Source organism: Epinephelus fuscoguttatus, linkage group LG15, assembly GCF_011397635.1.
Source record: "Epinephelus fuscoguttatus linkage group LG15, E.fuscoguttatus.final_Chr_v1".
Taxonomy (NCBI): Eukaryota; Metazoa; Chordata; class Actinopteri; order Perciformes; family Serranidae; genus Epinephelus; species Epinephelus fuscoguttatus.
In genome coordinates, this window is record NC_064766.1 from 27,176,244 (window position 1) to 27,189,636 (window position 13,393).

The 13,393-nt window shown below is 40.7% G+C and overlaps 2 protein-coding genes across 3 annotated transcripts; one reads left to right on the forward strand and one right to left on the reverse strand.

Annotated features, from left to right (window-relative positions):
• Positions 1-1,401: 1,401 nt before the first annotated feature.
• On the reverse strand, positions 1,402-8,697 carry nsun4 (NOP2/Sun RNA methyltransferase 4). 2 transcript variants are annotated; one of them, XR_007451113.1, is made up of 9 exons: positions 8,584-8,697; positions 7,316-7,535; positions 7,064-7,235; positions 6,588-6,742; positions 6,338-6,498; positions 6,128-6,252; positions 5,856-5,988; positions 3,401-4,419; positions 1,403-2,863 (listed from the first exon to the last, which is right to left on the reverse strand). XR_007451113.1 is itself a non-coding variant. In XM_049599070.1 (8 exons), the coding sequence occupies exons 1-8, from the start codon at positions 8,674-8,676 to the stop codon at positions 4,276-4,278; spliced, it is 1,203 nt and encodes a 400-aa protein (XP_049455027.1). In that variant the 5' UTR covers positions 8,677-8,697; the 3' UTR covers positions 1,402-4,275. The 2 variants fall into 2 exon arrangements, 1 of the variants encoding a protein (XP_049455027.1); XM_049599070.1 differs by having other exon boundaries at positions 1,402-4,419.
• A 160-nt stretch (positions 8,698-8,857) lies between these two features.
• LOC125902603 (cytochrome b-c1 complex subunit 6, mitochondrial-like) lies at positions 8,858-12,217 on the forward strand. Its single transcript, XM_049599088.1, has 4 exons — positions 8,858-9,001; positions 9,411-9,488; positions 11,445-11,606; positions 11,792-12,217. Exons 1-4 carry the CDS (start codon positions 8,954-8,956, stop codon positions 11,822-11,824), a joined length of 321 nt encoding a protein of 106 aa, XP_049455045.1. The 5' UTR covers positions 8,858-8,953; the 3' UTR covers positions 11,825-12,217.
• The last annotated feature ends 1,176 nt before the right edge of the window (positions 12,218-13,393 follow it).

Below are 13,393 nucleotides of genomic sequence, written 5' to 3' on the forward strand. Positions count from 1 at the left end.
CTGAAATTCACTGAGAGAATTAATCCCTCTCAGTCATCACTTATGTTATGACCCACTTAAGTGTGTGTGGCAGTGTATTTATCTGCAGTCTCTGCAACCGCTCTGCATTTTCTTATTTTCTGTGTTCAGGACATTTATGGGCGTGTACCCTCATCACGCTCAGCCTCAGGTGAGTTCTGGACTTGATAAAAAAGTAGCGACCAGGTGCCGGACTGTAAGCAGCAGGCATCCAAGAGACACAGCACTGGAAAAAATGCAAATATAGCAAGACGAAACACACAGGAGAGTGAATCTGGGGTTGGTTTTTACTTTCGCTAGTGAGCCTGTTTACAAACAGGAAACAATAGTTGATTATTGTATAGCTCAACCATACTGTGAACAAAGGTATTTATTAAAAGCACTAAATGCAACCATAACAGAATGTAAATGGTCCTCTACAGTACAGTATGAGATCCAGTAAGTCTGCAAATCTATTTGTGAGCTTCACTCTCATGATAGCAGATCTATTGTTGCTGTGCAAATTCCTGGAAAACTAAACTATGAATTATGTAAAAACTTTTTTCTCTTCCTTTCTTCTTTTTCTTCTTCTATGTTTTTCTTCTTAAGTTGAGGGGTCTGTTGTTTAAGCCAGTGGCTTCCTGACCTCTACTGACACTTTTTTTAACTATCTGGATTTTATGCAATAGTATGCACTTGCAAATTTAAAAAGAAGAAGAAAACCAAATTGAAGGGAAAAGAGAGAAGTCATCATATGCATGTCACCTGCAGCTCCTTAGTCTGTTGTTGCACTGTAATACAAGTACCAGTGAAACACATCATACATATCATCCTTTCACTAAATGTCAATAGACGACTGGATGCATGTAAAGGTAAATAGAAATTCAGAAATAAAAGGCAAAGATACAGCCATAAAATAAATGAATAAATAAATGTACCAAGGAAAAAAACTCTACAGTATGTAGCACCCTGTGGCTGAGAGCAGCAGCATCCTGCTGGGCTCAGTCTACACAGTGCATCTGCCACAAAGACCCCCACCGGTGAAATCCCCTCTCCCACCGCCAACTGGGACACACGTCTGATGTTCACCTCTGGGCTGGAAAACACCACAGCAGGACAGCAGCATCTGCTTTAAATACACACACACCTCACCTGAGTCACTGTGTGTTTTTACGAAGCATAAAGACACCTTAATGTTCATCTCCACTCAACACATTTAGACAATAAAGATCTGTAACACCTGTTTCTCTGAAGACATGCAAGTTTCAGTAGCTGTCATTTTGCTCAGTTTGAATATATATGGAGGTCGTTACTGATGACACAAAATCATTCATTCAGCAGCTTGTGAGGTGTGAGGTGAGAACATAACACTATTACAGTGTTTTGCATGTTTATTAGCAAAAAAAGCAACATTTAAATTGTATTTGAAGGTGCAAGAGAAGCACGGTTGTGTAGTTAAATCCATAATATTCATCTTTCTAATACACAGCATATGTCTCCCTAACACAGGCTTACACACAGGAACACAAATGCACAGCGGTTCATTGGCTAATTCAATAATAAAGCAGACAGCCGGTGGAGTCTATAGACAGGCAGAATGGAGAGTAACTCATCTCTAACAGTCTGCCGTCTCCTGAGTGTTAAAACATGTAAATTTATGTAAGAGCCCATAGGAAACACATATTTACAATACGTTTAGGTAATCACAAGATGTGCGAGGAGGCATTCAAGGCCCTGGAGACGAAAGCAGTCAATACAAAAATAGTTTTTATGTGTCATTAATTCCCTCTGCATTCCCAGATACATCCCCCTTTTACCGCAGTAATACAGTAATCACTCACAATCGCACAGGAAATTATCTGCACTCATCTGTGGAATAAAAAAGCGGAGGGGCAAAACAGGGCGAGACGTCCCATTTTAGCTCTCTGCTGCCTCTTTAATGTTCATCTGGGAGCCGCATGGCTGCCGTCCATCCCTGCACGGGGATGGGAGTCGGCTCCTGCACTTGGAGCAGCTTAATGACAGTGGGTATGGATGGTGGACTCGTTAGACACACACACACACACACACCTTTTTCACGCTACATTGCCTGGCCAGGACAACATAAAGGGTCATCGGCGGTGTGATGGTAAAAAGAGGCACCTCTGCGCTCACATTAGGCAGTGATAAGAGGAAACATTTCACCTCTGAGTGATGTCAATGCAAAACGGAGTCAATCCAGCTATAATAATGAAAGTTGCACAGATTCAGATGTGAGAAGCCAAATGGTCAAATACGTCATTACCTGCCTGTTCATTACGACCGCCTTCCGCACATATCGCGTTATTAGGCAAAGCCATCAAACCTGATGAATAACCATAGAACAAGCCAAACCCATTTCCAGTGGAGAGTTAAAGAGAGCAGGTAATTCTGATGGAAATGTGTGTTTCAGTAATGTGATCTCTGAGGACCTCTGTACTGGAGCTCCTGTCAACATATAACCTCTACAGACACATCCTCAGTGTCCTCTAGTGGGAGCAGAGTACACTGTACAGGATGCTGTGAATCTTTAGCTACTGTTGCCTCCTACAGGGGAGAAATGAAACTACAGTTCAAGATAGTTTAGTCCAAAAATGTTTTCAAATCAGAGTTTAAAAGGTAACTTTTAAACCTGGACCCTACTTTGCCATGTTTCTGTGTCACAGTGTCTAATAGAGCTTGGTCCAGTATGAAGCAAGTTCACTGCAGTAAACAGGCCACACACAATGGGAACTGGTGCAACGTGAATTTACATCCACCGTAAGTGCTTGTTTTTGCCACTGTCAGGCTTGGATTGTTATTCAAAGTGTCTGACAACACTATGGAAAGGATCCCTACAGAGATAGACCTTTTTGTTTAACTGGAAACAGCTCCAAATTCCTCATTATCAAACCCACCAGGCTCCATTTGAATTCATTAACAGTCATTGTAGCGTGTATAGAGCCAGGGTATAGAGGGTTTATTTCAAACAAACTAGAGCTGGTGATTGCTGGAACACTGGAAAGACAAACCAAGATGGCTTTTGTGAGTTTTATTTTGTGTCTTTCAACTCTGAATGAAGTGTGCTTTACAATGACAGTCACAGGAGGATATTTTATACAAGACAAACCTAAAGGGTAACTCTGGTATTTTTCAACCTGCATCCTATTTTCCGATGTTTTTGTGTCTAAGTGAGTAATGGGAACACAAGTTTTTGAAAATGGTGCAGTATTGAGCGAGAGCGCTGCAGCCGGCAGATGTGAAACAGGCTGCAGAGTAACCACTTGGGGCATTTGATCACCATCAATGTGCATCCATTAAAGTACTTGTTTTTGCCACTGACAGGCTCAGATTGTTTTCTTAAGTGTCTGACAACATTATGGAAAGGATCCCTACAGAGATAGACCTTTTTGTTAAAGCCCCAAATTACTTTTGCCAAACCCACCAGACTCCATTTAAATAAACAGTTATTTTATCATTGTAACACACAGTTCATTTTAAGCCGCCAGAAACAAAATAAAACTCACAAAAACTGTCTTGGTTCATCTTTACACTGGTCCAACATTTACCAACTCTGTTTTGGTTGAAATAAACCCTAAATTCACCCAGTTAGATGTGAAAACATGCTGGCTCTATACATGCTAAAATTACTCTTTATTTAAACGGAGTCTGGTGGGTTTGGCTATGGTGATTTCAGGGCTGTTTCTGGTCAAACAAAAAGGATCTTACTCTTTAACAAAAGGTCTATCTCTGTAGGGATCCTTTTCATAATATTGTCAGACACTTACAATAACAGTGTGAGCCTGTCAGTGGCAAAAACAAACACTTTTATTGGACGTAAATTGACGATGCGCAATTATCCATCAATGTAACACTGCAACCTGTTTCACTCAATACTGGATCAGTTTCAAAAATATTGTGGTCTACATTACTCACACAGACACAGGCTGAAAAATACTGAATCCCCTAAATTGAACAGGCCATCATTGTTGGTTGAGTCCAAAAGTCTCCATTAAAAAAAAATGTAGTTCAGTGCTGTCCACAGTAATGTCACGGTCCAGGTCCTCCAACTGGATTCTTTGCGTTTTCTGTCACATTCTGTCGTCCAATGTTTCAACAGTCCGTCACCGCGATGAAAACATCTCCTTCAACTGTGCTCCAACACTCACAGTTTATATATAGAAACGAGGATCACCTCATTAGTCCATAAAGCAGTAAAAAAAAAGAGTCATTCAAATGTCCAAAAGCTTTCAGGCAAAGCTGTCCATCAGTCCACACAGTCTATGTGAGCCTCCTCAGCTTGCACATGTAGATGGGGCCAAAGTTAGCGGCTAAGTGTGGGACGACCATCTCACCCAGGTCAAGGTCGGGGGCGAAGTGAAAGGTTTTCCTAAACATGTGTGTGAGGGGTCGCAGATCAACAACCTGAATGTATATATCAGCAGCACAAGGGAGGGAAAGGGAGAATAAAAAGGTGAAATTATGTGTTGTAATTTGGTTTCATATATTTATATTAAGAAAGACCTGATATTCCAGAGGTCAGAACCCTGATGACAGTTTATCTTCCACTACTGGTGGGTCATATCGTTGAAGTGAGGGATAATGGGGCCCTTTGAGGTGTCCATTATGGGGAATGGGGCAAAGGATGGCTGCATCCTGATTATGGACATCTCAGTGGGCATTACCTTACTTACACCATGGTCACTTGCCAAAGGAAAAAAATACATATATATTCATTTATCTTTTCATGCATTTTGCAATCAAAATCGTTTCACAAGTAACAACTCAGGTTCCCTGTTAACACCTCAGGGGTTCTCTTACAGAGAAAAGTATTTGCCAAAGTATTATTTAGATCGTCCATCTGTGTTTTTATTAATTTGTCATTACGATCAGATAAGCCAAAAGTAATTTGTGAACTAGGTGCTTTTTTTTAAAGAATGTCCTTCCTCTGTTTAAGTAACACTGGTTGTACTTTAGCCACACAGTGTGCCATTGTTTTGTTATTGTCTGTAATGCCTGCTCTCCATACCGTGTGATATGGTCATGAGTCAAATAAATGAAATGAAAATGTTATTCACTTCTCTAATAAACAGGACTAACCTTCGATATGACTTGGCAATGGGAGACATGTCTAATCTGCTCAGCTCATAGAACCCTTGGGTTCAGCTGTGAGCCAGAAAGCTAACGTTAGCAAGATACACAGTCGGTAACAATGTGTACAGAATCAGAATTCAGAATTAAAGAAAGAAGAAATAAAAAGATAAAACCATGTGCATCATGCTTCAATTTTCACACCTGTATGTGAAATATTTAAAAATAAAATATGTGTAATATGCCGAGTATGTACTTTGTGTTAAAAATATGTTCCTTATGCAACATTGCAATGTAAAACTAGTATGTAAAGTTATAAAATAAAGTTTTGTAAATGAAATATGTGCATCATCATCATAGTGTTTCTGTCGGCCACAGCCTGAAGTCGAATAGTTATGAGATGATCACTGATGTGATACAGAGTTCAGAGGGCCAGTTTGTGTGTTACAGTCTCCATCCTGTGGTGCTCAGAGGACGAGGCACTGAAGGAATACAGTCAGTGCTGGATATGAATTATAAAAAAAGGCCTTGGCTGCATCCCTGTCGCTATGGTTACTCATAATAGATACAGGCTGATACGATTATGTAGTCAGCACATTCATTTAGAACATTAAACAGACAGCTGCACCAAAACTATTTAGTAGGTGTCCGTCATTAGGTTTTAATGGACACCCTGCAGCCTATCAGAATCAAGCATTCACTCAAACCATGGTATAATCTCTGATATATCACCGACACTGACAGTGTGTGTGTGTGTGTGTGTGTCTGACCTGAAGGTTTATGCCGTGGTTCTCCCGAGCCAAGTGGATGGCCTGCTCCACCACACCCAGGTTCTGGATTTGAGACAGTGTGCATGTGGAGTAGAGGATCTCCCCACCTGGACAAGCTGCTTCGATTCCCGCCCTGCACGACGAAGATGAAGAGAAGGTGTGTTCACTTCATCAAGAATAATCATGTTCACTTGTAGCTCTGCTGTACATTGATGTGACAAATGTAACCACATAAATAACTACACTATATTTTTATTTTCACTAAAACTTACAGCAACAGCTCCAGCTGCAGCTGCGGCAGCCTTCGTCTCTCGCCGGTCCTGCTCTTACTAAATATATTGTTGTCGTCCTCCATCAGTGAGTGTCTGTCTGTGGTGCAGGGGACGTCAACAAGGACCTGAAGACAGAGAGGAAACCAGGAGGTGGACAAAGTGCTGCTATTTGGATAATCACTGAAACATAATTACACCACACTGGCTTACTCTGTCAAAAGTGTTCCTTTCGATTTCCCCCCACTTGGTGCCATCGAAGGAGGTGATGCGCAGTTTGCCGTCTGTCAAAAACGGCTTAGGAATGTAGCTGTGCAGCACTTTTCTCAGTCGTAACGTCCGAGACACTGAGCTGTCATTTACACACAAGAAACCTTTAACACAGACGATGGAGGGTTAACTACATCTGACAGACAGAACAACATTACATGGTGTCACAGAAAGATGAGAGCAGTCCTCTTACCTACAGACTGGCTCTGAAGCAAAGCCAGGGTTTTGCCTCCCGGAGCAGCACAGAGGTCAAGCACATTGTGACCTTCTCGGACATCCAGCGCTAGACAAGGCAGCACAGACGCTGCGTCCATCAGGTAGTAACTCAACAACCCAAACATGTCGGGTCTTTAGGGGACATAAGGACAAGGAATCAAACTTAAAACACTTCAGTTAATAATTGCCACATTTCTCATTTGGAGGAGAGCACTGTCTTCGAAATGTTCGACCACTTTGACTTACGAAACCACTTTCAAACTAAATATATAAACACTATAAAATATGATCAACTTATCAACTTAAAATCTACCAAGCTTGAAAAAGGATTTAAAACAGGGCTAATGTCGGTGTTTTCTGATAATTAACCACTGAAGTAAATATTTAGACCCAGAGTTCACACATCAAAATATTCCTGATTTTGAATTTTTGTCCAACAATAGATGAGCTCACCTAGCAGGCTTGAATCTTGTGATATTCCCTCTTGGAAACACAAAGCACTTGATGTTAGGACTGAGCTGTAGAGGAGAAAGCTGCTGACCAACAGTGTCAGACTTCTTCAAAGGAACACCACCAGATCCCTCCTCGGCTGCAACCTCAGATTCTCGCTCCAAGCACGGCTGAGCTGCAGAAACAAAGAGGAATATTAAATTTGCTTGATACAGCATTAGCAGGTAGAGTGAGCCTTGGGAAATCCACACCTACCCACTGTATCTGTGTCACTGGGGAAGTCTCTGCATCCCTGGGCTTCCAGGTCCACCAGAGCTGCATTATCGGAGAAATGATTGATCAGGGCTCCGTATTTCCTCTCTGACAGCAAGGCGACTCGGACTGATGGCCACAGTGGCCCCAGCTGGGGGCCGTAGGTGGCATCAAAGTGCTGCAGGGCCAGACTGGTGGGAGGGTGCTTGGTACGTGTGGTGGCCTGTTGGCAAAGGAAGAGAAAGTATTTAGTTCCTTTATCTAAGTAAAAATACTAATACCACACTGTGATAATACTCTGTTACAAGTTAATGTTCTGCGTCAAATATGTTACTGAAGTAAAAGGAGGAATAACTTGGAAAATGTTCTTAGGGTATTAGAAAAATAAGATTAGATTAAATTTTTATGCATAGATCTTGATTTGTAAAGTAACTAGTAGCTAAAGCTTTCAGATAAATGTAGTAAAGTAAAAAGTACAATAATCCCCACAGTATGTTGTGGAGTAAAAGTATAAAGTAGCAATAAAACAAAGGTCTCATATAAAGTGCAAGTTCCTCAAATTTGTACTTGAGTCAGTGGCATATGGTGGTTAGGACGAGCCCCGGAGCACATTATTACGATGGGCTCCAGTGCAAGATTTGACTGTCTTTATTTATGCCCCTGACTTGATTACAAAACTAAAGCAAATGTGCATAGTTACAGCCCACCACTACCTGTCAGGTAGCAGGGAGGTCAAACCAGTGATTTTAAATGTTTACTTGCATTGATGCTCTCTCTGTTGTTTCTATGTGAGTCAGATTAGTTAAATGAAACATCTGCATTTAAGGGCAGGACTTGAAAGTGCAGGGGCCATGGGTAACTCAAAGACCATGTCAGTGTACAGTTTTATATTATTTATCAATGCAAATTCTGCTAAAAAGATATATATCTTATTACACGGTAGGTTATGCAAGTTCAACAAGTTCATGTATGTTGTGTACTTGACAATTTCATTAGTGCACCGTGTCTGCCATACTGTCATTTATTGTCACACTTTTAAATTTAAGGGGCTAACATTTTCGGTCCAGCTCTCGTCTATTACATTTCCACGGCCTTAACAGGTAGTTTCCAAATGTGAAAACTATTTTTAAATATTTACTCGATTTTACTGTGTGGCTACACATTCTGTTCAGCTCCAAACATAAAGGTCGTTGACACGTCTGAGGAGGAAGTTGTTTTACAGTTAGCGGCCATTATCAACTGCTTTATTTGTTAATAAATTGACAACATACCCATTTCTGCTTCATTCGGTTTCGTCTTGGCGTGAAACACCTTAAATCTTTAACTTTCCTCAGCAGGAGCCTGCTGTCCAAGAGCAGCGCCATTTTGTTGTGCGACAGATATTCGGTCCGTCTTCGCTCCTACACCCGAAACAAACGTTCCGAATACATTGCCCATGTGTGGGCGGGCCTTACTCAAAATCCAAGTCGATGATTGGCTTAGAGCAAGTTGAGTAATCACCCGTAACCAATAGGAAACTACGTCCGGTGAGCCCTCTAGCTGTTTCCTGTGTGTGAACGACCTCACGTCCTCAACGAAAAGCAGCGCCGCTGTCGAGCTGTCCTCTGTTGGGGTATTTGAGCGAATTTCAGAGTTGTAATCATGGTTTTTGAGCGGAAGATGATCACTTACGACGACCCCGACGTCGAGGTACTGAAAAAAACTTTTATTTGTATTTTTAGCCGCTTTTTGTGTGTGTGTTTGGCTATGTTACCCAACTCTGCTGGTCTGTTAAGCGGTGTAACGAGTGTCGTGTCCTCCTTTCACCTGGAGTATCAAGCGTGGACGGCTGATTAAATTACAAAACTGTACATTAGTCTGTTTTTTTACATATATTTCCGCAGTTTTGCTGCGGTAGGTCCAGAGTACCTCTCAAATATATAAGAGTTAACACAGTTGGTTGCTATTGGTTATTTGGATGTTCATCACTCAGTACAGCTACAAAACTATAGATGTTCCTCAAACCTAAAACATGTGCTACTGTAATAAGTGTTTACTTGTATGATTTTAAAAATATAATTATTCAGACCAAAATAATTAAATGTTCATTACTGATCAGGAGGAAGATGCCCCAGCTGAGGAAGAAGAGGGAGGAGAGGAGGAAGAGGAGGAAGAGGAAGAAGAGGAAGACATGGTGGTAAGTTTGCACTTCATATAACGGATGAATATCTTTGAGTACAACCCAAACACTCACCTGCCATCACACTCAAAAGTCTCAGAAATAAACTACAGAAATGTTTAAAGTATAGACATTAGTCACCTTAAATATCTGTATAGGTATTGACAGATATTTAAAGGTCACATATTAGAAAAAGTCAAATTTCCAGGTCTTTATTTTTATTATAAAGTAGGTAGGAACTATATAAATACAGGGAAGGTATCAAAATGCTTCATCCACAGTCCGTATTCAGAAACTGTGCCCTTAAACGAGCTGTGAGGATGTCCATGACGTTATGATGTCACAACTATACCATATGGTAAAAAAAAGATTTCCACACACTTGCATCTATGCAGTGTTTCACTTTATTTGTTAAGCTTACAGTCTGCTTGACCTTCGTCAGAGCACACAAAGGTCAAGTAAACCGAAAGCTTAACAAATAAAGTGAAACACTGCATAGATGCAAGTGTGCAGAATTTTTTTAATTTTATACCATTTTGGACTCATTGATGTTTTTCAGCACCTTGTCAAGACTGAGCTGGTGGAGCAGTAGCTAGTCTGCACAACTATCCCATATAAAAGTAGAAAGTGCCACAACAGTGCCGTTACAATCATTGCCCTGCTTCGGTGACTGTGCAAAGATGCCCAACGATGTTGAAGACCAGGAAACACTGACCAATCAGAGCAAACTGGGCTTTTAAGAGAGTTGGGGCTTAAAAACAGGTGCTACGACTGAGTGTTACAGGGTGAATCCGTGTATATTCAGGCAGACAGTATGAGGAAAATAAAGTGTATTTTGAATGATAAAACAATATGTTCTAGTTAAAAAGAAGTTGAAAAAACGGCATCAACTGCACATGACCAAGATGAAAGCCTATGTGCAAGTTCAGAGAAGTAGGTCAAAGCAGTGAGGAGGAAAACGGATGATATCAGAAGGATGGAGGGACAGAGGTTTCTCCATTTAATAGTAGGATAGTAGGATAACTAGCTTTATATTTTTACTCCACTGCAATTCAGAGCCAAAATGTAATACTTTCTACTCCACTACAGTCATTTGATAGCTTTAATTACTTCACAGAATCAGATTAATGATGCAAAATAAAATTAATAATGAATTTTGGTGTATTGGTGTATTATTATAGGCTAAGATATGACTTTATTGAGCCCCAGTGGAAATTCACAACCTACCCAGCAGTATGTAATTAAAATTAGCCCCAATTTAACAAGTAATGTAAGGGCATCGGTAGCATAGTGGATAGTGCCGGCGCCCCATGTACAGAGGCATTGCCTCACTGTAGCAGCCGAGGGTTTGAATCTGGCTCGTGGCCCTTTGCTGTATGTCAGTCCCCACTCTCGCTCTCTGTCTCCCCATTTCACCTTCTGTCCTGTCAATAAAGGCAAAAAGCCAATAAAAATAATCTTTTTAAAAAAAAAAAAACAAGTACTGTAAAAACTGTGCAAAATTCTAATCTAATAGTGCAGTACACATACTGAAATGTACAGTTCTGCATAATTATCACTTCTTGATACTATACTTTTGTACTTTTAGAGAAGTAAAACTTTGAATGTATTGCTCTTACTTGTAAAACAATATTCATATTTTTGGTATTGCTATTTTTACTGAGGTAGAAGATATAAATACTTCTGCCATTGGTGTAATTCCAAAATCACCTTCAGAAACAACAATCCTCATTCTGTGTATCATGCTTAAATATATCAGTTTGAGCATCAAGCTTGATTTGCCAAAGACTTGTTTGCTTAAGACTGAAAAATTGGGCTTCAATATCACAAGTGGAGACAACGAATTAAGTTGCCTGCAGCAGCTGTAGTGTTTAACACCATATTATCAGTTGCGTGATTGGTTTATTTTTTGGAATAATAAAATAGGGGATGATGAAGACCATAATAACCTCATGTGCTTTTTGTGCCCCTCAGGACCCTCTTGATGCGATACGAGCCAAGTGTGAGGAGACCGAACACTGTGTGCACTACAAGGAGCTTCTGGAGACGTGTGAAGCCCGAGTCGGCTCGAGATCCAACACCACGGAGGAATGCACGGAAGAACTCTTCGACTTCCTGCATGCACGGGACCATTGTGTAAGTGTGTGGGGACCAAAAAGAGGCTGGAAGTGGAGAAAATACGATGTACACTTCTTTTTTCTCTTTAAGTGGCCAAAGGATATAAGAAACCAGACTACATGTGAATTGAGTTTTGAAAGAGCTCATTTTTGTGTCATTGTTGACCAGTGAACATACTAAATGTGTCTCCTCTCTCTTTACAGGTAGCACACAAGCTGTTCCACAAAGTGAAATGAAACATCCGGTCCAGCTTCCACCACTTCCAACTGTAGAATCTATTTATCTGCTAAAATTGTAAAATAATTAATCAGGGCCGTTCTTTTGTTGTTCTCCTGTGTATTAATGTAAATTTCTTCTCTGAGATCCCTGCACTAACTACATGCCCCCCTCTGTGTACAGTGTTCACGTGTGTAGACGGGGTCAGACGCAGCATGTAACACATGAGTCGCCGCTTGTTTTAGTAATGAGTGCTTTGAAGTTGTCGAGGGCCGTGCAGAGAAAGGGCTCAAACTCTCACTGTGGTCACTTCATATGCAAAAGCAAGTATGCTGCTCTGGCAATGCAGATTTACCTCAGGTTTGGTCACGGATACACTCTAACAGGGAAATAAAGATTTACTTTGGTTTCCAGTTTGTCTGAGTCGCATCATTTTAACACATTTGATTCTTCTGTGGTATATGTGGTAGTGACTGACTGTATACTGAACTTTGTCTCTAGTGGTTCTGGATATGATGTGAGAGAAAATGTGCCAGATTTGGGAACACAGTTGAGTAATAGGGACACATTAAAGTCACTATTAGGCCTGTCACGATAATTATCACTTCTCAAGGTCTGCAAAAATTAGGTCATATCCATATATTGTGTTGACATGTATATTTGTTTACATAAAAAATAAAGCCACCAGCATGATGCCAGAATAAACAGCAGGGTTCTCCCAGCCATTTTAAGACTTGGGTTTTGGCATTTTTTTAATAGCACCACATGAATGGAAAAAAAATCTGCTGAGACATGTTTTACTATCATTTCTGGTTGAGCTGCTTTTGTCAGAGTTAAACCATTGAGCGAGGCTCCTCCACACACACACTTATGTCTTGCTTACTAAGGATATCTTAATTTGTTTTTCACTTTTCTATTTCAGTGTCTAAATGTTCTTAAGAATAAGAAGCTGATGTTGGGTGAGAGACAGGGTACACCCTGGACAGGTCTCCAGACTATCACAGGGCTGACACATAGAGACAGACAACCATTCACACTCACATTCACACCTACGGACAATTTAGAGTCACCAGTTAACCTGCATGTCTTTGGACTGTGGGAGGAAGCTGGAGTACCTGGAGAAAACCCACGCCGACATGGAGAGAACATGCAAACTCCACACAGAAGGGCTCCCCCACCCTGGGTTTGAACCAGGAACCCTCTTGCTGTGAGGCGACAATGCTAACCACACAATTTTAATACCATGCACTAACACTATGACGCTATGTGGCCCTAAAATGACAATATCATCTCACAGTTGTTTCTGGGACAATATATCGTCCATTGTCATGATGCAATGATAAATACTGGATTACCACACAGTCTTATGGAGGTGATCATATGGTATCAGAGGATGCTTTGGGCCAATTCCAGGCAATGATGTCCTGTAGTTTTGCTGCCTTTCTTAGATCTAATGACATAAAATTAAGGTTGGGGATATTTTTGAAAAAAAAAAACAAAAAACAAAAAAAGTCTAAAACAGACATACGTTGCTTTACAGCGACTACTTTAAATAGTGTCATCAGTGGCAGCATTACAATTGGTTGAAA